At 44.8% G+C, this 24,710-nt stretch overlaps 1 protein-coding gene across 1 annotated transcript in view; it reads right to left on the bottom strand.

Moving 5' to 3' along the window:
• Nucleotides 1–2,876: 2,876 nt before the first annotated feature.
• The window catches only part of BMP7 (bone morphogenetic protein 7), a 42,813-nt gene continuing 20,979 nt past the window's right edge, over nucleotides 2,877–24,710 (bottom strand). The window contains exons 2-7 of the mRNA XM_042884943.1: nucleotides 22,834–23,026; nucleotides 12,873–13,021; nucleotides 9,352–9,549; nucleotides 7,609–7,685; nucleotides 6,887–6,997; nucleotides 2,877–5,636 (exon numbers count right to left, since the gene is read on the bottom strand). Of these exons, the coding sequence (XP_042740877.1) occupies nucleotides 5,487–5,636; nucleotides 6,887–6,997; nucleotides 7,609–7,685; nucleotides 9,352–9,549; nucleotides 12,873–13,021; nucleotides 22,834–23,026 (878 nt within the window). The 3' untranslated portion in view covers nucleotides 2,877–5,486. The remainder of the gene's footprint in view (nucleotides 5,637–6,886; nucleotides 6,998–7,608; nucleotides 7,686–9,351; nucleotides 9,550–12,872; nucleotides 13,022–22,833; nucleotides 23,027–24,710) is intronic.

Here is a 24,710-nt window from a genome sequence, read left to right as displayed (position 1 = left end):
TCGCCCTGCTGGTGTCACTGCTGGTGTCTGGCCACTGCCAGGGCCATTGCCCACTGCTGTGCAGAGCTCGTGTGGTGGAGATGAGGGGATAAAAGGCTCCTGCGACTGCAGTGCAACCCAATGGTGTATATGCTGCTTTGGAAGTTTAGCATCAGCCTGAAGTCCTCGGCCTGAGTTCCAGGTGCTGACACACTAAAGCATGACAGATATGCCGGGGGCCTGGGATCCCCTGCCTTGTCTTAAGAGCTGCTTAAAATAAGATCATTAGGCCCAAGTTAGCAGCAGCACAGAACTGTTAACTGCAGAGTGCCTTCAGCTTCCAGTTCAGAAAGGGTAAGTGCATGTTTCTAATTATGTGGAGTTGCAGTGAATAAAGCCACTTACCCCTCAGCTCCAGACAGAAATGCTCTGTTCCCCAAATTATTGCTGACTGGCTTGGGATTGGGTTTTACTGCAGACAAGCAAAACCAATTCTTTGAGGGTGAGGCTAACTCAAGCAGCTCTGTATAGAACTTTATCCTGCAAATGGTTAAATGCTTAACCGTGCCCACAAAAAGTCTGGACAATTAGCCAAGCATGAAGCTACCTTTCTAAGGCGTAATGGGACTGAAACCATAGCCCCCTGTTCTCCCCTTGCTCCCCCAGTACTTTCCTCTGATGGAAGGGGGAGGAAAAAAAATAAAGCAGATGAATATAAAACCTAAGTCAAAAGACTAAGTGATGGAATTAATTAGAAACCTCACAGTACCAAAATAAGTCTCAAAGCATTAAACTCAGTCCTCTCTTACTGCCTGGTCAGAAGCCCCTGGGGAGACAGTAATGTGCATACTGGGGAACAAACCACTGCGTTATCAAAAACTTCTGATCTTTCTTTGCTGCTGGTTTGGGAATACAAATTTTGCTGCATTGAACAAAAGGGAATCAATATTTCTACTTAGAACAGAGTAACTCAAAGTGGCCTTAATAACTCATTTGTGTTGCTTAAGTGCTTGGGTAATGAACGATTGTGGTATAAAGTGCTCTTAGTTTTTGCCTCAAGCTCTTGTCAATCATTACCTGATAAATAAAAACTTCAAACAGGCTCCTTTTAACTTAATTGGGCAGTATTTTTCTCTGAAGGAACAGCTGAATACAGTGAATAATGTGCTTGTGGCAGCTATGGAAGCCAGCAGGCAGGGTATCTGGATGGAAACATGCAGAGGATGCAAACTCTGAACTCCAAGGATGAGTCTTTGGTTTTAGTTCATCCAGAAGCATCTGTTCCCATTGCAGGCAGAGCTGAAAGGGGTGAAGAGAGCTGCAAAGGAAGTCCCACAGCCCTTGGCACTGCCACTTTGCTTGTTCTAGCCCTGCTCTCCATCTGATTTTTAGGATCTACAGCTGATGCTTCTATAGGAATCACAAATCTTAAATTTACACAAATTTACTCACTTAAATCATTATCTCATATTATATGAACCTTGGCAGCAACAGAGGCAGCTTCCTGCATAAGGACCAAAGGATCCTATTGTCAGAATTGAAACAGATCTAAAACAGCTCAATTAAGCAAACAGAACATCCTTGAAGTTTGGCTTTGAAATCAAGTTAGAATATCTGATCTATAAAATGTTATGAATGTGCTTTAAAATGTCATTACTCAGATAAATCCAGCAGTTCTGAAGCTGGTTCACTCAAGTTTTACAGCCCTGCCTGTTTATGGCAGCGTATGCATCCACATCAAGAGTTCCTCTTCCAAAACAGTAGATGAAGAGACAAAGCTGCAGTAGCGCTGTGGACTGACAGAGGCTGCAGTGAACTTGGGAATGGAGTTTTGGCTCCTGGTTTGGGAGAGCTGCTATGGAGCCTCTCCAGCAAATTGTGAGTGTTTGTGGCAAAGCTGGAAACCAACTGGTATTTCGTGATATAAGGCTGGATGTGTTGAAGTTGGTGGTGGAGCTTCTGTTGGCTGCTATATAGTGAGGCTGGCGCTGTAAGGCATGATGATGTCTTACTTCTTTCATCCCTTTGCTAGAGCTACATCTGGCTTAAATGGGTGTGGAGAATTTGGTCCACACTGAGAAGTACTGGAAGGTTCTCCTTATAAGACTGATCAAGACTTACAAAGCCTGGGTAGACATCAGTTAGGTCAAGAAAGGTCTTTCCTCTCACACTTGGCTGGACTTTACATCAGAACATCCTGCAAACTTATGAGTGTATAATCGCTTGTGAAAGGTGATAGTTTAACTCCAGAAAGCTGACAGTTTAAGCTTCTGGATCAGCAAAATGCATTTATGTGAACTGGCACAACTCTGCTCGCAGTTCAGAGTAAACAAGAACCCAAAAATTGCTGTTATGCCACAAAGATATAAAGTTTAGTTAATACAGGAATTCAGACCGTTACTTTTTTCAGCTGCCTCCATAGCAATGCAGTGTGGTATCCACAGTAGGAAACCTCCTGCCAGCAGCATCTCCGAAATATGCTAAAACAATCTAAATTAGAAAATGTCAGCTTCTTGGCTGATGTTCCTTTGGAGTTTCTTTTTTCCTTCCTTGTGCCTCTATAATTTTATTGGGATGACTAAATCTCTGAACTATGTTAGCAGTAAACAGAACTAATTTACCCCCCGCTTCTTTGAAACAGCTGCTGACAGCTGCACTATAATTCAATCATAGATCTTTGCAATGCACTCTGCAAAACATATTCATATTTTTTTTTTTTTTCATATTCTTTCCTCTGTTGTAGTTGGGCAAAAGGAGCTGCACCAAACAGTGACGTGCTTATTTTGCCGATACACAGAGATTGAGCTACATGGAAACAGATGCTCAAGGTGAAATACTGCCCGGCCAAAAAGGTTTTTTGGATATAGGGAGAAGAACCACACAGATACACAATGTTGTTGGGATATCTTTTGTAAAGTTGCAATGATTTATTTTACTAGTTTGTACAAAAGGCTTCTGACAACTGCTCTATGAGAAGAACCAGAAATGTGTATGCATTTTTGCCAACTGTTAATAAATATCTTCTTAAATAAGGAAACAAATGTGCTTAGGAACTGAGAATCATTTTTCCTGGATGTGATTGAAAAGGAATTCAGAGATGGAAATAAATAATTCTTCTGCTTTGTGACAACTATTTACATAAAAATGTACAAACAGTGAAACTGATGTTAAGCCTAGCAACAGGAATCCTATTATGTGGAAAAAACAAACAAACAATCCCCACATAATATTTAATGTATGAATCCTATACAGCAAGATATTGCAGTCCAAGTTAAAAAAAAATGCAATACACCAATGCTGTGACCACCAACACAGAAACAGTTGCAGGAAAAACTAACCCTTGACTACTAAATAGTGGAAGTTCAGGTCTGATTAGCTCATAACTTCTAGGTAGCACCTTACCCTCCTTCAGGAAGCTTACAGAAACACTGGTGTACATACACATACAACGTCTAAAGATGCTTCTGACCTGTAGGATTTCAATACCTCTCTCTAAGAAATGCCCCGAGGGCAGTTTTGACATGACTGCTGTGGCTGGTCTTCTCTGCAGGCTCCAGGGAGGCACGTTTGGCTTCAGCAGTTGTCATGGCTGTGGGTGACAGCTTGGTCAGCCTCACCTTGCTGCAGGTGGAAGTTCTCTGCGGCTGTGTGCTGTGTGTGCTGCGGGTGGGCTGTTCCTACACGCATTTGAGTTGCCTGGTTTGGAAGTGGGGCACATCTGGAGACCCAAAGCCTACCAATATCGTGGAGAGACCTCCACGTTCCCATAAGCCTAATCCTGCTTTGTTGGGAAAACACCGATTGACTTAAATGCAATTAGAATTAGACGGTCAGAAACAAGTTTCCAATTGATTTCACAGAGTAATCTTTTTCTTCCTTGACTTGTTTGTTTGCTTTTTAAATGAGCCATCTGGTCTGGATTTGGTCCGTGACTAAAAGAAGAGGAGCAGGGACTGATTTCCAAATTCTCGTGGTTGCGTTCTGTTATCTTCTTTCTCTCCGTTCTCTAAGGAGGGACCTGGGGCTGAGTTCCCCTGCCGCAGTATTGCATCTCCTCAGCGTGCTGAGAACCGAGTCCAGGCACTTACTGATATTCTGGACCCATCTGTTGGAGGTCCAGACTTTAGAAGCTTGAGGATTTACAGCTGGGTTTGCTGAGGACCTGGTGTTTATTTGGACAGAACTTTTTTTTCTAGTGTAAAACTTAAGCCAGTCCCGCTTTTGTAATTGTGGTATATGCCCAAGTTTTGAGTCAGCCAGCGATCGGTTACTGCTACTCTGTGTTCTTATCACAGCGACTTCAATCGAGTTTCAATTACATAGATGTGATGTTTGTGTAACCTGTGCTTTAAAAAGAAGGAAAAGGGGTGGTTTCTTGTCTCTGCTTCCAGCTCGTTGATGTGGCTCCTGAAAGTGTTGGTTTGTTGTGGGGGTTTTTTTGTTTGTTTGGTTTTTTGCTTGTTTGTTGTGTTCGGAGATGAGAGCAGTAGTAGAGCAGTGTCTTGTATTGTAATCACTGACCCTGGAAAGCAAGGTCCCCTGCTGTGCCAGGGTGGTGCTGGCAGTTTGTCTCTGCTCACAGCACCTTCTGACTCCACGTCTTTGAAAAGGTGTTGGAATTTGTTCTGTCATTGAAGCCAATGGATATTATCCAAACAGGAGGAGGATCTTCAGCTGTCTTTCATAACTCCATATAGCTGATTGGGGTACCTCAGCTAAGCATTGGGTTTAATCCCAAATTGTTTCTTAATGTTTTGCTGCTTTCCTGTTTCAAATTCGTAACACATAAATTCTTTCTGGTTGCTACAGGGAATTTCTTTTCCCTTGAGTAAAAAAAAGTATACCCTAAAAGTCTTGTTCTTTGGAGTTACTTTCTTCAGTTCTCTTGCTTGCCTATTATGATTTTCTTTTCCTGAGAGTGGTTTATCCTTTTGAACTCCATTCAATTCAGACATAGCTTCTGCTCCTGCGATTTAAAACTGGAACTTGCATCCAATTAAAATTGCTTCTGCTTATGAAACTGAAGCAAACAGAGGGATGGAAGTAATAATTCTCTAACAAAATACCTGTTCACTCCAGGTATATTTTGTTCACTTATTTTATTGCAAACTGTGTTACAGGAACTACACATACTCAATAGTCACAGCACATTCTCACTTTGGATAATTATTAATTTTTAATTCACAATCAACACTGGTGAATTTGCAATCTTCTGAAAGACTCGTTTGCAGAAGTATGTGTTGTAGGAGCCAATTTTGTAGGCAGATTTGATTTTAAATGGTTTCTCTGGCTTGTTTCAGTTTACAAGCTCATTGTCTGTAATAAACTAAAACAAAATGTGTTCAAATGCCACTTAGATCCAGAAACTGCTCCATTGTCTGAACTTTCAGAAGCCCAGTCCTAAAAACTGGGATTTTTGAGCTCGTTGCTGCAGTGCTAACCTTTCCCCCTCCCCCAACATCCATACAAAACTCTCTTTACGAATAATCTTACTCTTTCCTACAAATCTAATGACAGCCACATGCTCGTACCACCATGTTTCTGTACTTTTTTAAGATAACGTTGGAGCTGTCATCAAAATAGAGCACAGAGATAGCATTGAGTTGGGTGGGAGCGCAGCAAGGTTTCGGCACAGTCTCTGGGTTTATAAAGTGAACCTGAGGAATTAAAGCAGAAGCATGTTAAGATTTCCATTTCCCTTCTCCTCCCCCATGTTTTTGTTTCCCAGGCAGCCCTCTCTCCCCCATAAGCACACACAGACATGTTTTGAACACCTGGCTTTGTGTACAAATGTCTCGAGATGTCCCCTGCATGTATGGAGGCTGACGCACGCACCCAAGTCAGATCTAGTTGGAAATCTTTCAGTGAAGCAGGTTTTCATTAGAAAATTCCCATCTGTCAGAGCAGCCAGTGTTCTGCAGAAGTGTACCAGTTCCAATAAACTCTGCAGGACGTGCGGGTGAGGTTTTGGGAGCAGTCCCACAGGCGCTGTGCGGGGGGCCCAGTACCAGCTGGCACCAAGGGCTGCGGGTCCCTGGCTGCTGCTGCAGGGCCTCCAAGAGAGGGAGGAAAGTAAACAGTCCTCCAGGAGGAGAATATGCAAAGCTTCTTGTCTTGGATATGTGGATGCTTCTAGCTTCCCTAGTGCTTTTTGCAGTGCTGTCCTTAGATGTGCATAGGCATAGGACACAGATGAAGAAGAGGAGGGAGCCTCCTCGTGCTCCACAGATGCGTGCAGGGGACATGGCTGTGTCAGGAGGGTGTCCCCATGTCAACTGGGGATGCCGTGCAGCCGGGCACCAGGGGCTGGTGTGTCCCCTGGCCACTTGAGCTGCTGTGGTGCCAATGCACCAAAGCATTGGCTTTGGTGAAGCAGCTGGGGTCCCCAGTGGTCCCTCAAAGCACAGGCACTGTGCCATGTGGATGCGCTGGCTCAGGACTCCTATCTAGACATCTTTGCACAATTGCATAAAATAAATACACCCACAGAGCAGCTGGGCTGTGTAATTTCGGGTTTTGCTGACCCCTTCCTCAGCCTGTCCCCAAATCTGCTTTTGGAGGCAGCATGCTGTGCTGGATTGTTTTTTTTCAGGAGATGCTGGTAGTGGGTCTCACATCCTGCTCTTCCCTCCCCATGCAGTGAGGCTATACAACCATTAAGATGTCTATCATAGGGCCCCTTTAAGCTAGAGAGAGCGTGTCAATGCTTGCAGCAAAGACGGTAATTCCTCGCCAACTATTAATTCAGGCCACTTGGCTAGACATGTTTAGCCAGATGCTGCAGGCATCTCAATGAGCTAATGCAGACCTTCCTTCTCTCGTTAGCATAGAGACTTTGGGGGATATGAACTTATTTCTGAGCAGCACCTATTAGAAATAACTCTACTACAAGGTATGTTGCACCTACCAGTGTCTGCACAATGGCATGATTTGTAGCATTCATGTATGAATTCAATGGGAAAGCGCATTCTCCTTCACAGTAATACGCAGCATAGCCCTCTGGAGCGATGATCCAGTCCTTGATTAATTGAAGACATTAGATTGTGGAGAAAGACAGCAATATTGTGCAGAGAAATACAAAGTAGAATGGCACATAAATCTATCAATTCCTATGTCTGCATACAATTACAGTTGCTTGCAAAATAAAAAATCAGACATGCTGGCCCTCCTGCTGCTGTCTAATACACCTCTAAAGCAGCTGCCCTTCCTGCAGGGTCCTGTCCCACCTTGCAGTCGTGTCCATGGAGTCACTGAAGCTCAGGGTCAGTTTTATGATCCATGCGGCAGTGTCCTCCCGGTTGCCCACCCATTGCTGACAGAAATGAAAATACTTTAGCCAAGTCTGAAAGAATTGCGGGAGGATGTGCTCCCAGTGCTGCCAGAGGGAAATACAGGGCCCTCAGTATCTCACAAGGACTTAAGCATGCTGAGTTCTGGCCAGTTTCACACCAAATATTTGGATATCCTAACTGCGCTTTTCCAGCAGACTAAATGCGGCATGTAATTTTGTTTTTTTTTTTTTCCCCCAAGGATAAATAATAATAATTTTTAAAAATCCATTTATTAGCTTGATCTCTCTAGCACCCTGAAGCACCATTTGCAGAGGCACCAGTCGTGTGTGGCCCTTACCTGCCACCCCAGGTCCCTGAAGCTGACGTAGAGCTCGTGCTTCTTGCAGGCCTGGCGCTGGTCGCTGCTGCTGTTCTCTGTAGGGGACAGGGGCTGTTAGGTTGGGCTGCCCAACACCACACAACAGGAGTTGCTCTGCTCAGCTGTTGTGCTTGCTGATGCTCTTTTTGTTTGGTTGCTGTTTTTTTTTTAAACCAGTTTCAATCTCTTGTGCTGTAGTCGTAAAATATAAATTGCACTTCTCGCCAAAGGCAGCCTGGGAAAATGCTTTTTTGCCCCTGAGTTTTCTCTGACCTCATGCTGGCACAAACCAGATCTCTTTGGTTATTGCCTACTGTATGAAAAGAACTTGTGAAAGGACTGATAGGAGAAAAGCAACCTTTAATTATTTCCTATGCTTCAAGCTGTCTGAGCAGAATAGCTGCACCTTCAGGCATACAAAGCAGAGCTAGGACATAATGTGAAACCTGTTCTGTCCAATGCAGCTGCAGTCAGAGTGAATGATGATGCTTTATGGCAAACCCAAAGAACAAAGCATGAGCTACAGACCTAGGAGAAGTACCAACTCTTGTTGGAAACAAAATCAACACAGGGGCCTCAGGCTGCAAGCAGACACTGCTTTGCAGGGGCTTTTCTGACCCGCTCACAGAAGAAAGGAATTATTTTATCCCTCATCCATCCTTTAAAAAGCAATTGATGTATCAGTTAACAAACATGCACACTTTAACTGCAATGCAGCAATTGCCTGGGGAACTGCAAAACTCTGAGCTCAGAAATACAAGATACGGAAAAGCATTTTAAGAGACTCCAAGATTTGGGGTGTAAGGTACAGAAATGCATACATGTGGGCAGGTCAGAGAAGCCACACCTGTCTCCAGAGCTGCAGAAAAACATCATTAGTCCTAGGACAGGAATGACCTGATTGAAAGTAGGGAGCTGCAACACAACTGAGAGGGAAGAGTTGTTCCACAGCCTTGCAGGTTGCGCCAGACAACCTCCAGGAAAGGCAAATCATGTCTTGTACCCGAGGTTGTCCTGCTCCTTCCACCTCTTGCAAGGTCTTTGTCTGGTGACGTGCTCACAGAAATAGAGCTGGAATGCAGTGCTGCCCTCAGTGGAGCTAGCCCTGCGCTCTGGGTCCTGCTGGGAAGGTCACTGAGGGCCCGTTGTGCTGAGGTATCTCATAATTAAACTGCGTTTCTATTTTAAATGCCTGACAGTTTTCTTCCATATTAGGGAAGTGCAGCTCCCCCCAGAATAGCTGCAGTTATCCTGAGCAAAGAATGGGTTTTCCTCATTTGGGATCATTAAGCCTTTGGGTGGCCGCATTTAAAATTGCAGCCTTTTGAAAAGCTACAGCATTTCAATTCGGATCCTCTGAAATACATTATTGTAGCACTCATGTTACTTCTTTTAAAGTCCTTATCTTACATCTCCAAATAAGAATTTACTCCGTGTGAGAGCTTCTGTGTAGATGGCTTTTCTTTTTCAAGTTGGGTTAGGATATCCCTCAGTTCTACACTGTTTCAAAGAAAAATAGTGTTGCTTTTGTTTGTTTGTTTTGTTTGAATAACCCCTAATCCCTGAAACCAAGTGGTTTCAGACCAGCAACCAAAAACTAGCAGGAAACCAAATTGATAACAGCCAACACCGAGTATGGGAGGAACAGTTCCCATGTAGTGCCCAGTCCAGCACAGCACTATCCCACACCCAGCAAAACGGGCCCAGCAAACCTCCCTGTACCTGCAATGTTTGACACCCGGAAAGCTTCCTGGTTCTTTGGTGTTTTGGATCGATTCTGGCTCCTCTGCTTCCCTCCTGTGGAGCGGATGCTGCGGAGATGAACCTCGGTGGCTTTGAAGAAGGCGACCGTGAAGGGCTGCTTGTTCTGTGGGCCGTGCCTCCCAATGAGCCCTGCCAGCTTGGGGTTGATGCTTTGCCCTTAACGACAACACAGCATTGAGCAGGATTGTGTTAACTTTCCATTTTCGGCAGACATTGTGAGCACAGCAGGAGGGAGAGCTGCTGTCTGGTCCAGAAGGGTGGATCCTAGGTACATCCATATGCATCAGTCCACCGAGGGCCTGGACTTAATGGGCAAAGCTACTTCTGAGGAGAGCAGCTTAGCACAGCTAACTTCATTTTATATCTGCATGTAAAAGTTACATAAAATACTCCTACGTATAATTATTTTACCCTAAATCCGCTCAGCATTAACTTTTCCTACATTCTTTACAGGGGTTTCATTAAGTTCACCAACCTATAATTTGAAGTGATCCTATAAAAGGAACCATAAAACTCAGCCCATAGGAGCACTAAATGCCCACTGGAAGGTTATTAACTTAAAATAAAAATGCCTTGTATGAAATACTGTCAGAGTTCCAGATATACTGCAGCTGAGAGAAACAAATAGTTGAGATGTTCAGAGGCGTTTTGCTTATTGCAGTATCTCAGCACTAAGGTAAGCAATAACCTTGGTCCAAAGCCATTCATCACCATGTGTGCTTCTTTCATCCCGCGCTTCTGAAATTAGTTTTATTTTTGCCGAAAGCTCATTAAGTGGTTTTGCTGTAGAATTAATTGTTTACAAAGGAGAGGTTTATGGTAGGTGAGGGCATCCAGGGTCCCTGTGAACAATTTCCTGGGCAGGGCACCAGGACAGGCCAGGTTGAAGTAGCAGAAAGTTACGTATGAAGACTTTTGTGTGGACGCACATCAACTTTCAGCCTAAGCTCCTATCTGGAAATGTGCCTGGTTTGTGTTTGAAATAAACAAGGCTGAGTGCACAAAGTGCTTAAGCAAGCACCCAATGCTGAATAGATAGGGAGTTCTCATCCTTGGGCTTTGCCAGATCCAAGCCTTACTTCCTGAAAGCAAACTCAGCTGAAGGAACTCCATGAATACTGTCCCAGGCAAATCTCTTTCCCCTTCAGAGAAGCCTTTTTGTTTTCCCAAGTTGTTTCATCTACCAGGTACCTCTGTGGCTGCGGTTTTTCCAGGGTAAATTATTTCACCTTTATGGTGTACCTGGAGATTAAGTCAGTGGTGTGCAGTGATGCGACTGGACTTCACACAGAAATTTAAGTTCAACGGGTTTTCATTAATGCAACAATAAGTTGCATCTGAGCAATTAGTTCCTTATTTAACACCAATGTGTTCAAGACCAGTACAGTCCCAATGTTTTCTAAAGGGAAAAGAGGCTCTGTATGGGAGTGTATTCCTTTCTATTATTATTAATAATAATGGGAATTCGTTTTATTGAAAAGGAGTGGAAAAATCCAGTATTTGGGTGTATAAGAGTGTTAGAACCAGGTAGTGAAGTTAAACCTGAGGGCACGTATGTAAGTCCCCTATAAGCAATGATAAATGTCTACAAAAAGAGCTAAAGCTGTGCTCTTGAACCAGAGGGCAAAGCATTACTTGCTTTTATGAAGCTGCTTTTTAGTACTGTCAAATATGGGATCTCAAGCAGCAGCTTAAGCAAACCCAAGGTGGTAACTGCTGGTGCCAAGCAAGGCAGATTGGAGCAGGGCTGAGAGCTCTGCAGGCTGCTGAGTCACTCCAATATTTTTCTTGCTTGCTGCTTGAGCTGATCCCCATTTTCTACGAGTAAAACTCTACCCTGTGATTCCACATCCGTTATACATGTTGATACCCATGTGGCAAGATTATAAAGAAATGATGAGTTACTGAATTTCTTAATTGTAATCTCACCTGGACAATACTCATGATGCCACTTAATTTTTTTTTATTATGGAAGCTGTACTGGTTTCATGGTTGGAGATGTCTATATTTAGGGACAGATACAAAGGAAAGGTCTTTCACTTAAAGCTTTGGGGGTTGCCCAAGCATACAGCGTTCCAGCAAAGCCCTGCTGTGCTTTCAGCAGATGATTTTCATATGAAATCCAGGTGTAAAAGCAGCTCTCTTGCAGTTGGTCTAAATCCAAAACAAAACTTGGGGAGCAAGGAAGGACATGTCCTTGCCATTCAAAATAGAAAGAAAAATTCACATGCATGGTGGAGAAATGTGAGAGCAGAAGTAAGCTGCCAGGGGACTCGGTTACAAACAGCAAGAGACAGTCAGGCTCTGTATCTCTGTATTTACTTTCTGAATGCTGCAGTTGGCTTTCCTAACCACGGTGACAGGCTGATTAAAGTATTTTGTTAATCTATTCTGAGAAAGCAGCAACTTATTTTTTACATTATTTCAAACACGTTTATAAACACAGCTGGATTTTTCAGGAGTGTAAAGAGAAACCAGATTCCTGGTTTGCTTTGAGTGATGTAACAGATGAGAATGCACAAATCATTGGAACCCAGGTTTTCTGGTTTTGAAGACTCGCTCTGATAAATTTGATTTATGCTTTTAAGGGTCCGCTTCTGACTGCCCCAGCTCAGCACATCCCATGGCTGTGTGTGTTGTTCATTTCCTTGTATGTGGGATCCCAGAAAGTCACAAGTGAAATCTGTAGCCGATAAGCAAACAATTACCTGGGTTTCTCCTCAGTAATGAAAAAAAGACTGACCTGCACTGTGAGAACACCAGACCAGGGCTGGGCACAGCAGCAATAAGGTGTTCTGAGCAGAAGAGCATGAGAGTGATACTATAGTACCTATGGAGTTTAGAGATACTAAGCATACCTCCAGCTACTGCTTTTCTATGGGCTCTAGGCTGGATCTGTATGATTTTCCTCTGTGTGAACCTGAATTGAATGAATGTGCCATCACTCCAGGCACGTCTGTGATCCTATTTCCTTTAGGAGGCAAACTGGAAATTAAAAGCAAGGACAGGTGACTGAAAACAGGGTTGAATTTGTCTTGGCTCAGTCTTCCTTACTCTTTCAGTTTTAAGAGTTATGATAGTTTTTTAAATCAAGTGGAATTTGAATTTTTGTGCATCCCTTCTGAAAATAATTGAGAGCCAGCTCTTCCCATCCATTCTCAATCATCACAACTGTACCTGGAGAAATGCAGATGTTGTTCTGCTGTGCAGTTGCCAGCAGTGTACACATAGCTGTGTGCACATCCCAAATGTGGTAATACTGACATGACTGCACACAGATTACTAATCTGCTAAGGCATTGGAGTACACCCTAAGCTTGAAATGTATCTTTTTCACATCTTGAGCAAATAGGGAAAATCTTAAGGAGAAATATTCTCATGAGATCCTGTTCAAAGGACAGAATACTGAGTGCTTAAGTCTTCTCCTGTCTGGGACCATATACCCCAAGCATTCATTCACTGACTTAGTTTGAAACTCACCATCTATGCTTTCCACAGATAGCTGCAGGCCAAGGTTGTGCTGTGGATTCACCACCCAGTGATTACTGGTCGCAGTGATGTCAAACACCAGCCACCCCTCTTCTGCAGCCCAGATCGTTCGGGAGTCGAGCAGGAACAAATCAGAATCCCTGAAACAAGAAGTGTAACTCCCAGTTAGTTGGACTTTCTGCTGGGACCTCTGAGGACATTCCCATACGTGCTTTACGCAACACGCTTGGTTGGCTGTCAGGAGCAGACAGGTTATTCTGGAGCTGGGCTGGCGTGCTTTCCTGCCTAATCACCTTCGTATGAAGTGCTTTTCTCCTCTTCAAAAAAGGGAGGATGGGTTGAAGCAGAGTTGAGGTGGTTTGGGGTTACTTTGCTGCTGCAGTTCACCTCAGAGCTGCTGATGCGACTTTGGAAAAAATGCTTGCCAGGCACAGATTTGCAAAATTACTGTTTGCATATGCAAACCTAGTAATTGGGCAGACAATGCTGCTCATTATCCTTTCCACACATCATTTCCTGACTTTTATGCATAATTGTAGCACTAGTGCAAGCCAGCTGGAACACTGTCGTGCATATATTAACATATGTAATGGTTTTTTAAACTTGTTCATCTGAGGTTGCAGGTAATTGATTGAGGCAATAACCCTCTGCACAGTCACAGGTTTGCATTACATTGGGCGGCAATTTCCTTTCAATTTGTTCTTTAAAATTTTAGAAGACCACTGCTGGATTTTTCAGGTTGTGGAACTGAAACCAGATCAGTAATAGAAAGGATTTCATGCATTTAAGAAGGGTGAAATCATTCTGGATTTACGAAACATTTCCTGGCAAATTTCTGTAAAATGAAAATTTGAGGGGAAAAAAAACAAACAAACAACAGGTTGTGCAAAGGAAAGAATCTTCTCTTACCAGAAGCTAAGAAAGAGATAAAACTTGTTGAAAATAGTAACAGAATTGGATGGCGGTGTGGTTCATTTTCCCAAAGGACTTCACAAGAAGAAACAGGGTGGAAGTGCCTAGACAAGTCCTGCGAGGGCAGCGGTGCACTAAGGTGATAACTGGTTTCAGTGTAATTACATCCTTTTGAATGAAAATACATCCTTGGAAAACCCTTTACTCATGTCCTCGGAGCTAGAAGAAGGCCTTACTAATTTTGCCACTATTGCACTGTCAGTGCAAATACATATTTATTTAACTTCGTTTTCTCAGTGGCTCTTGTTCTATTAAGTGATCAAAAGTGAATCAGAGAAGAGCTGTCAGCATAGAGGCTTTTGCCTTTCAGATTTTAGTAATTATTTTCCCTGGGAGATACAGAGAAATTAGAAGCTTTTGTCCCACACAACTGACTCAAAACAGAAACAGAGTATTATTGCAGCGTTCTTACTACCTAGTTCTCCTCTCAACCTTTGTGGGTGAGGGTGTGTGAGGGATGATGGTTTTCCTCTGTGAGCTCATAGATGTCACCACCTCTGGCTCTGGGCTGGCTCTCATGGAACTAAACTACAGAAATGAGTTCCACAGAGCATGTGAGCACAGCACCAAACGTGTAAAGGGAGGATTGTGTTGTTTCCTCACCGGTGCATGACACTGTTAGCCTCTGCGTACAGCACAGCTGCGTGTGTTGCATCTGCCCGTGCTGAGTGTGACAGCCTGGGGACTGCAGTGGCTTTCTGGGTCAGCTCAGTGCAGAACAAAGAGGCAGGTCTGATCCTTGCAGATGTTCTGGGGGTGTGGGAAGGAGGTAATGACTGCGGTGCCTCCCTTTGCCCAGCACTTCTGTGCCGTGCTTCCTTTTCAGCAAAGGTTTGGTTTGTGGAAGAAACCCTACGTGAGAATTGAACTTTCTGTTTTCTTGCCAGTACACGGGTTCCTACACGGAGCACTTCAGCAGATGTTTGTGCAGCCAGGGCTTAGGAAGGGCCTGTGGGGATGGAGAGGATCAGCCCAGGTGTGAGATTTGCTCTCTGGAGCTATCAGCTCCGCTGGGCACACCTAGGGCAGCCAAAAACAGGCATCACAGATACCCCCCTCCCTCTGTGCCTGTGGTAGTTACAGGAATGCATGATGCTTGAGCTCAGACCTGGGGGGCGTGCAGATTTCCCAGGGTTCCATCCCCACCCTGAAGCAATGGCTGCGTTCCCGCAGTGCATGACACAGCCGCGCAGACACCTCCCGCCCTTCCCTGTTTACAACACGCTGAGCAGAACGCATCCCAGAGGAGCTGGAGATGAGGGAGTAGTACAGATTGGGCCATTCCGATGGCTGAGTCCAAGTTTCCAGAAATGAAGGACTTTTATATTCACATACTGCATCATTTAAGCATGGCCCCTGACTGGAACTCATGATTCACACAGGGGTTAGTTAATAGGGACTTGGCTTGCTTGGCTTTTCTCCCTTGTAGTTTGCAGGTTGAAGATAATAGCAATAATGATGTATATACATTTTTGTTAACTTCTGCTCAACTTCAGTGTTATTACTCAGAAAAAGCAGCCTTTAAGCCTCCCATGCTGACATGATGCAATCAGGGTAACCAGACAACATGAGGCATCAAGTACCAGGGTGAGTCAGGCTGGGAAATTGTATAATGCATTTGTTTTCCTGTAGTTACAGCAATGTGCAAACAATAGGCCTGTAGGGGAAGCCCAAAGTGAGAGAGATCAAAGGGATCCACTAAGGAGAAATGTCCTTCCCACGCACACTTGGAACATTTGGACCCAAAAAGTCCTTGTGTCAGATGCTCCCTGAAGAAGTTCAAGCACCCTTGGATTTGCACTGTCAACTCTGGCCCATCGGCAGCGGCCAGGACTGGGATGACAAAGCTGCCTGGCCTTGCAAGCAGAGCATCTGACACTCCTCAGGTTCCAATGAAAAGAAACCTCCTGTTCTGCTCAAAAAAGCAACCTCCCTTTAAGTGAAAGGCCCTGCTTCCTAAAGACTTATGGCTGAACAGTGTTGAATCACTAGCTAATAGACAACAATCCCTTTAGACATCAGTGTTGGGTAACTGTATGCAGCACAGCAAAGAAATGTTATTCTACTCAGTCTTAAAATTTGTTCTGAGGGCTCCTGATTGATGAGTTGTTGTACAAGTTAGTGCTAGTTAAGTCTGATGCGACTGGTTGTGGTGTTTGATTTGAGATAAAGATCTAAGTGCAAAGAGAAGGTTTCCAGTGCACATCTTACCCACTGGTACCTGACCTAGCAACAGTGTGCAGGATCGTGGAGCAGGATCAATAATGGCTTTACAACCGGGAGGCAGAGATGCGCTTTGGTTCCTTGTACCTCTGTTCAATCCCTTAATCTGAGACATTCAGAGCATGTGGGAAACTTCACTGAGCCTTCTATCAGGCCAAGAGATACAAAAAGGAACACGATCCCCATTTCACAGAAAATTAAGCTGGGACATGGAAATGTTAATGTCCAGATTAGAGTTACATAAATGGTGAAGTCTGCATCCAGACCACAAGTATGTTTTGTTGAGACCACATCAAAATGGTTCAGCGTTCAAAGTGCTTACATCAGTGGGAGTGTCAAAGCTACTAGAGATGATAAAACTCAGGGCTTTCAGCTTAGGCAGGCCAAACAGTATCGGGCTGTCGATGCAGCCAGGGCTGAGGACAGGAGGTTGGCACTTGTCTGCTGATTGCTTCAGTAGTTCTGGTGTGCTGGACACTAGAAAGGAGACACACCTCCCACTAGAAAGCACAGCCCAAAGTTTATCCGCAGGTCACATAATTGCTGTGTGGTCTACAAAATGTCCTTTGCTAACTCGGTGTTTCTGGACTGAAGGTTGAATAACAAGTATTGCAAAGACAGGCAGGCAGGGGAGGACGCGCCTTAGACTGGAAAGCAGCTGGAGTTACGGATGTGGAAGGGCTGAAGCTGCTACAGGGCTGTGTGAGCAGGAGTGGGATAAGGAAAGGACAGGAGGAAGTGCAATTCATAGCAGTAAGGGTAGGTGAAACAAAGAAAAGGCAAGTAAAAGCACCCTGAAAGGGAAGAGCCAGAGAGTAGCTGTGTGGCAACCCCACTAATTCAAAGATAACAGAGAGGATTAACAGCCATCTTTGCCCTTTGCTGGAGTATGTTTTCAGCTTCTCAGATACATGTTAGTTTGTAGCCATAAAGTTTGTAGTAGTTGTTAGTTTGTAGAAGAAATGTATCCCAAAATCAAAAGCGCAACATCCTTCTATCCTTGTGACCACAAGACCTCGGGCTGGGGTACGAGGAAGGGCAGGAACCAATGGGAGAGACCCCACAAAATTAGAAGTTGGCAATTCTACTGTCCCAAGAGAGAACAGCAGATCAAACCTGGCGATTTTTGTTTATACTGTAATAAGGAATTTCTTATTAAACCTTTCTTCTGTTTTCTCCACTCACCTTTCCCCATCCTCTTTTTCAGCTCTGTTATTTCTAGCTGCTGGTTGACAGTAATAAGCACTTCCAAATGGGATAAAAATAAATAGGAAGAAGCGCAGGCAGCAGAAGAGAAGCTGGCTCTGGGCAACTTTCATCACAACCCGAAGCGAGCTGATTGCTGTGATGTGCTGCTCTACCTGTAGGCTGAAAGCCTTGATGGCAGCAGCCAGCCAGCAGGTCCTGCAGTCCCCTGTCGGTGTCTGACAACACGAGGAGTGCACTCAGGCTGTCCAGCTGCTGCTCAGCTCTGATCCCAACCTGCTAGACTGAGCAGCGTTTGAAACAATAGCCGTGCTGTGACACCTTGCAATGGACTTCAAGTTGCTTTACAAATATGGGTCAGTCCTCCTCAGTTTTTAAGTGGGCAATGCTGGAGGCACAGATATGTTGAATGTCTTACTGACTGAGCGTATAAACCACAGGAGCACAGTCCTATCCTCTTGACTGGTATAACCCTAGAGGGGTTCTTTAGGTCAGTGGCGTGGTGCAAGCTGGCAAATTAACTGGAAGGTAGCCCAAGGGCAAAGCTGGCATGGGAGCTGCGGGCCATTCATGTCCAGGTTTGAGCAGTGGAGGTAGGAGAAGGCAAAAAGGGCACCCCAGGAAGGGGAGAGGAGGTCTGGGGTTGGAAGACATCTGTTTGGATTAAAAAACTGCAGTATCCAGATTCCAGTTTGCTTGGTGTCATTGCTTAAAGTTGGCTGCAGCTGTCCAAAGACAAGCTTAGGAAAATATTTTTCAGACTTTCCTACTCTGAGAGGGCCCCAGGATCTCACTGGGCCTCTCCCTGGCACATGACAACACAAACCCGGTGCAGCCCTCCTCCCACACTGCCCCAGCGTCCCCAGCCCTTCCTTCCCTTGCATTCCCCCCTGATAAAAGCCCTCTCATGCTCCCAGAGGAGCGGCTGCCAGCAGAGCAGCCTGTTGCTTCCCCAGGTGAAGGCATGGCCCCAGCAGGGAGCACAGAGTGCTGGAGGTGGTTTCGGAGGGCTGTGATGCTGGTAAGACAGGTTTGTGAACATTTTGTTGAATCTTGGGAGAAATAAAATTCATTTAAACATTTCAACACATTCTTAATTCTGTCTCACATGTCCCCACTGCTGTTCTCCCTTTTCTGGATAGTGTTTGAGAAGGAGATCTAGGTTTCAAACGCTGATTAAAAGTGGCAGTGGGAGACTTTGGTACGGAGCCTTTATGAAGCCCCTTGTACAAACAGTGCTGAGAGAAATGAGGTTATGTACGCATCTCTGACTCTTCATATACAGATGTTTCTGCTGTATTGAATTGCTGTTCATTAGTGCATTGCTTAGCTGAGGAAGAGCCCAGTGGAGGAGGCACAATGCCTCCTGCAGCTACTCAAGTGCCTGTGAAGAGCTGTGCTTGCTCAGTGAGTTCAGGACTTGTCAGGGGTTTTGCAGACTGCAGTGGCTTTTAGGAATGGTCTGAATGAGACAACTAAATGCAGCTCGATCCTTGGAAAGCCACGAGGTTTCCATGCTGGAGTTTCCTTGCTGCTGTGTCCAAAAGCATAACGTGATGAGGACGGTTACTGACCTATGTGCAGACATCACACACACAAAAAGATCAGAACTACTGTCAGTACCTTTCTAGATGCTGTCAGAGTACCTGCAGGTGTCGTCCTGGTGCTGGGATGCTATGTTAGACTGTATCTTTCTTCACTGCACAATTCCTAGAACTGGTATTTTATGAAGCTCCAAAAAGAAGGCACATCTATCTCTCCTGTTGTGAGGACCAAAGTCCATCTTAGTTACTAAAATTACATGTTTCAACCATAACGTGGGAACAGATCCCCATAAACAGGGAAAGGACTCTGGAGAGGGGCTCAGGTTTGATCTAGGTGTAGAAGTGGCTCAGTTTGAAATACAAACTAAAGCATTTCAGCTGCAAGTCAAACCTGGGAATGCATCATGCAAGATCTTATTTTCTGTAGGGCTGGTAACATGAGCATTCAAATCGTTCTCTGCCTTTGAAGCCTGTGAAATCCACAATGGCCACAAAGCGAACGTGTAACAACTATGTTAGGATTACTAAAGGCTGGTCAAGTACCTGGCTTTATTCTTTCCAGTAACAAAACTCCCATCCACTTCAAAGGGGTTGGGATTTACCCCACAGTGCAAGTGCTGGGTTCACTGAAATTGAAGATGAAAGCGTAGTAAGGTCTGTCAGCTTTGGAAGGTGCAGACAGATGAGCAAGTTTGAGCTCTTGAAGTTGATGGGAGCTTCCTGGTGCCTTTAGTTCCCACTAGCAAGGTTGGTGACCCCAAGCAGGACCTCATGTCCTGCTGCTCAGCACCTTCTTCAGCCCAGATGCTGGCTTTACTAAACTCTTTCCCAAGCTTTTGCGTGAGTGAACCATGAAGGCCAAGCAGAAGTTGTGCACACAAAAGCTTTGGGACTTGTTATTTAGTCAAAATATCACCTGTTTTCTCGGTGTTTATTATATTTGGAACGTTTTGCTCATGAAGGTACTTGTTTGCTTACAGTGAATAACTGCTGCTTTGTGCCTGAAGAATGCTATACCTGCTTTTTTACACAGGAGATGTTGATAGTTTGAAAGGTTTGCCTTGCAATGAATTCCTAGATTTGGAAAGACCAGAAAGATTTGGTCATTTAATCTGGTTGCCTATAAACACCTGTGTTTATAGCTTCGTACTGACAGAGATAATTCATCTCAAAGTCCTGAGGGGCCTGCAGCCTGCTACAGAGGGTGGAGCAGTGCTCCACAGAGCGAGAGCTTCCATCCTGTGTGCAAGTGTCAGCATCACTGCGTAGAGAATTTCAGGAACAGCCTGCTGTGGGTGCAGCCATCAAGCTGTAAAGGCCTATAGCTGTATTTTCACCCGCAGTAAACTGCAGACAGAGTCGTTGCTGCTTAGATACCTGTCAGCCTGCCTGAACTTGTAAAGAAAGTAACTAATTGTTGAGTTGCTGGTACTTATGGTTTATTTGAACTGAGGGCACACCGGCACACCCTCAAAACTGGAGGCTAATCTGAGGTTTAACTAAAATCCAAGCCTTCAGCACATCCAGTGGTCTCTTCATCCTCAAGTAAAAGATCCCTAGTCAGCCACAACTTTGTCTTTCCAGCTAAATGCAGCACTGCTTTGGGCCCTAGAAGCTATCCCAGCCTTTCCTGTGTGCTGCAGGAGGAGCAATGAATGCAGAGCACTCTGTGGGAGAGCACAGGCGTGGAGAAATTCTAGGTTTTCAGATCTTGAAAGGCAATTCAAGTAATCTGCTGGGAGATGCCACTGCCATTTTATCACCCTAAGAGCACGGGGAGAGGGAAAACCATTTATTGTTTTGTTGGCCAATATACCTGCCATGCTGTAGGGAAGGGAATCAACAGAGCAAAATGCGAGCAAAGGCTTTCTTGCCTGGGGGCGGGGGGAAGAGTTTGGCTTTGTTTTGTTCCTGTTGCTAACAACTTGGGATGGGGCTGACTTTCCAGCCTGCTCAGGATGAGACAAACAGCCAAGAAAGCATCAAAGCGAATGGGTGTTTTTTGATCAACACTGGAGAGAGTTTGTTTTCCTTCTCCACTTGCCCAATGACACACTCACTTGGATGACTGGTCTGTGACAGAGCTGGTTGGAAAATGTCAGTGGAAAAATGCAGAAAAAGAGCAAATATTTTTACAAATGCTAGTGACAATATTTTTACCTTTGGTCAATCCAAACCAATAGGAATATTTTTTCAGCACAAACTGCTCAAAACTCCACATTGTCTGTGCCAAAATGTATGCAAAGGGTGAATATGCATGAACACTCGTTTAAAAAGATGTTCCTGTGGTGAACGTGATGCAGTAAAATTGCATCTAATCTTGTAGCTGGAACATCTGTATAATTAGCAAGATTCCTCACCTCTTCTACCCGGCGGTTCGTGTAGATGCCTGCCCTTTGCAGGCATTTTTTCCTTTAGGAATAAGAACTTGGGGAGGAGGCAGCTCACAGGAACACTTGCTGCTCCAAGCAGCTGTATCCACATAGCCATCCCCAGAAGGGACATCACAGACCTCTCCGCGGATACTTTCAACAAACCTGTGGGTCTTTCATCTTAAAATTAAGATGACACTCAGTTCTGTCAGTAAATTTCCCAGTGAGCACCTCACTAATCAGGACATGAAGGAGAACTTCCCTGGCATCATCTTGATGAGGAAGGACATTTCCTCCAAGAACATTTTGGCATTCCCTCCAGACCTGGCACACTGTGCTTCTGCTCTTCCCAAGAGCAAAATTTCTCCCCACAAGCTTTTACCTTCATGACCTACCTAAGAAATACAGCAAAAGGAGGCTTCTGTCTCCATAGGGGCCAAAGATGGAGTTTACACGTAAGTGTTAGTGGTAAGAGGAATCTAAGAGGTCCCATGCAGCTTGTGGCGTGTTGCCATCTCCCTTTAGAAACCCTAGTTAAAATGTATAGCTTATCATTGTTCAATAAAAATGGATTAATACTATCACAGTCCTCAAAACCCTGCAAGTAAATGTCATTAGAAATACTGAAGAGCCAGGAGTTTGGACCCACGCACCAGTGTTTAAGCACTTACACAACAAAGTCTGTTGAATGTCTCAGCGTTCAAAAATGTTGATAAGGTCTCCTGTTGTATTTTAATGGATCAAAAATGCAAAACTGGTTTTTTTTTTTTCCATTTTTATTACCTCTTATAAAACTATGAAGCCAGAATCCTGATTGCACTATTGTTTCTTACCATTTTGGACTTTCCCCTTTTTAAATCCCTTGTGTTTCTCTCTTCATAAACCTAAATTAGGGCTGTAGCATTATTACCTCATATTTAGTGGTCCTAAAGAATAACTTCTGACTAACACGTGACTGTGAATACTTTTCATGTAAATAAATGTAACCTCACTTTTGGTAGGATATGTATTTAGAAGAAATACGTGCCAGTGAAACTAAGTGCTTTTGATAAATGGTTTGAGATTGCTGATTAATTGGAACTAAAAACAGATGAGGAAATTAAACACATGTTCTTATTCAGGTTCCCCGGAGGATTTGTCAGGGAGCTTGGCATACATTAATAATTGCTTGGAATGGATTTAATAGCTCATCTTGTAGTTCTGCACACACAAAACGATCAGTCAATATAAAGAACATGGTGTCACCTGTCTTTGTTAATTAGGGTTCTCAAACGCCTTCAGTAATAAAGGTTAGCAATTAAGCTACAATTAGAAAGGAAGCATTCAGATGTGGTTTTACCACTTCGAGATCCATAAGCAGCAAGAGGAACAGGGCAGGTCTCCCAGAAAGCTTGAAATACTTCGCACCCATGGTCTCCTCCTGCCCTGGGGCACCTTCACCCTGTGCCCTTGGGGCTGAGTACACACAGCAGCACCAGCACCGTGCTGACGTTGGCACTGAGATTTCACCTCACAGCCCTCATGCCTGAACCCCTTTTGCTGACAGCACCAATTTATCTAGCATTATTGGCCATAACCCTTAGAAGGAACCTGCTGCGCCTGTGCTTTAGCGGGATTTCCCTGTGGGTCACTCACCTTCCTGGGTGCTCCTGGAGGACCTGGTAGACGCTAATCTGGAACGTTTCATTATCGAAGCGTTCGCGGATGTAATCCTTGTATATCCTGAACTCGGCAGCCGTCACTGCTTCCCCCTCTGGGATTCTGGAGAGATCAAACCTGAACTCTCGGTAGTGGCAGCGCTGATGGTGAAACTCTCTGTCATGCTCCACTGAAACAGAAAAACAGCCCATTAGCCACCTGCTTTGTTCCCTTTCCCCTCACCATCAAACACGCTTGTGAGTTGCCACAACAGAAAAGGGCAAGAATATCAGATTGCAGCATCTCATTCTGTCCTTTGGTTTGTTAAAGCACCTAGGAAACACAAGACTTTATCTAGGCTACTGTAAGTATAAAGATGTTTGATGGAGCGTCTTTGAAACAGTTTTACAACTGCCTGCTACAGGTGACTGTTGTGTTTTAATGATTTTGGCAGTGCTTAACAAGTGACTCTGGACATTTGCCACTGATAACAACCAAGCTGCTGTAGGAAGAGGCGAAGGGCACAGGTGGGGCTTTTTGGGAGGGCTGGTCCTCAGCCTGACTGCCTCCTGAGGAAAACATACACATAAACCCATAGCCATGTACACAACTGTGCAGATCCCAGTCTGCGAGGTTTTTCATGCCGGTGACCCACATTTGGTGCCAGCTGAATTCATTGCAGACACTCAGTCCCACTCCAAGGGATGAAGATTTCATTTTAAGGCCCCTGAGTGACAGATCGACCCGCCGCCCCGATGGGGCCGTACCACTGCTTGTGGCTGTTGGGGCAGAGGGTCAGTGAGAAACAGAATCCCAGGGCTGTCCCCAGCGAGGGGAGGAGAGGTGTCAGTGCCCCCTCCAAACACACAAAGCGCAGCACCCTTCGTCGGACAAACTCCAAATTAAATAGACAAGTCAAACAAAGGAGAATGGGGAAAAACAGAGGTATGAGGGGACGGACGGTCTGGCCAGAGGTCACACCGTGCATCGTTCTAAGAGCTGAGGCTTGAACCAGGGGCTTCCCGTGTGTCCTGGTCCTGTTGTCTGTCCACTTGACCTCCCTGCAGCTCGACTGCACAATTCAAGTAGTTAGCTCTGAGATTTTCTTGGCAAAGAATGCGTGTCTTTCTACAGGCCTGATTCTCTTCTGGCAGCAGTAAATCCATTGTGTAAATCCACTGACTTAAATGGAATTACTCCTGAAAAAGAGGAGTTTCAGCCCAAGTCTGAAAATTGCTATTTAAATGTACAGCACTTGCAGTACAGACATCTATGAGTACCGAAGCACAGGCGAGGGCCCCCCCAGCAGCAGGGACAGACTGGGGGGCCCACGGGACCCCAGCAGGGTCAGCACTGCTCTGCTGGCCGACGCACAGCAGTTGGCCGCGGGCGCTTCCTCCTCTCGCACATCATCGCTGCGAGGAGTCCAGGGCTCGTCGTTTGCCACTGTATGATTGCTGCTCAGGGAAATACTTCAGTGCTCTTGCTAATAGCTGGAATTCATCTTAGAGGAGTATTTTAGGTATGAAACCCCTAAACTTTCCAAGACAGAGGCGATTAAGTTCAGCAAAAGGTTTTATAGTTTGGGCAGCCTTCGCTTGCACTGAATGAATGAACGAAGTTATTGTTGTGCCTACAGCTCTAACATCTACTGCAGCCGCAGGAAGATCACTTGCTCTCTCCTACCCTGAAGTGTGAGAACTGTGAGGAGTCACCAGCATTTGTAAAACGCTTGGCAGGCTAAAGCTGCCCCTTAAGTGCAAGCAACACTATTAAATATGCCTCAATCCCTTTCCTCCAAAATATTTGCAGCAGAAAAAGATACAACAAGTATGATTTCAGTCTCAGAGGAATTTGTTTGCACCTAAATTACA

Source organism: Lagopus leucura, unplaced genomic scaffold (genome assembly GCF_019238085.1).
Source record: "Lagopus leucura isolate 7727_CA_CO unplaced genomic scaffold, USGS_WTPT01 Super-Scaffold_100047, whole genome shotgun sequence".
Lineage (NCBI taxonomy): Eukaryota > Metazoa > Chordata > Aves > Galliformes > Phasianidae > Lagopus > Lagopus leucura.
The sequence above is the reverse complement of the archived record's forward strand: the minus strand, read 5'-3'. Positions and strand labels throughout refer to the sequence as shown.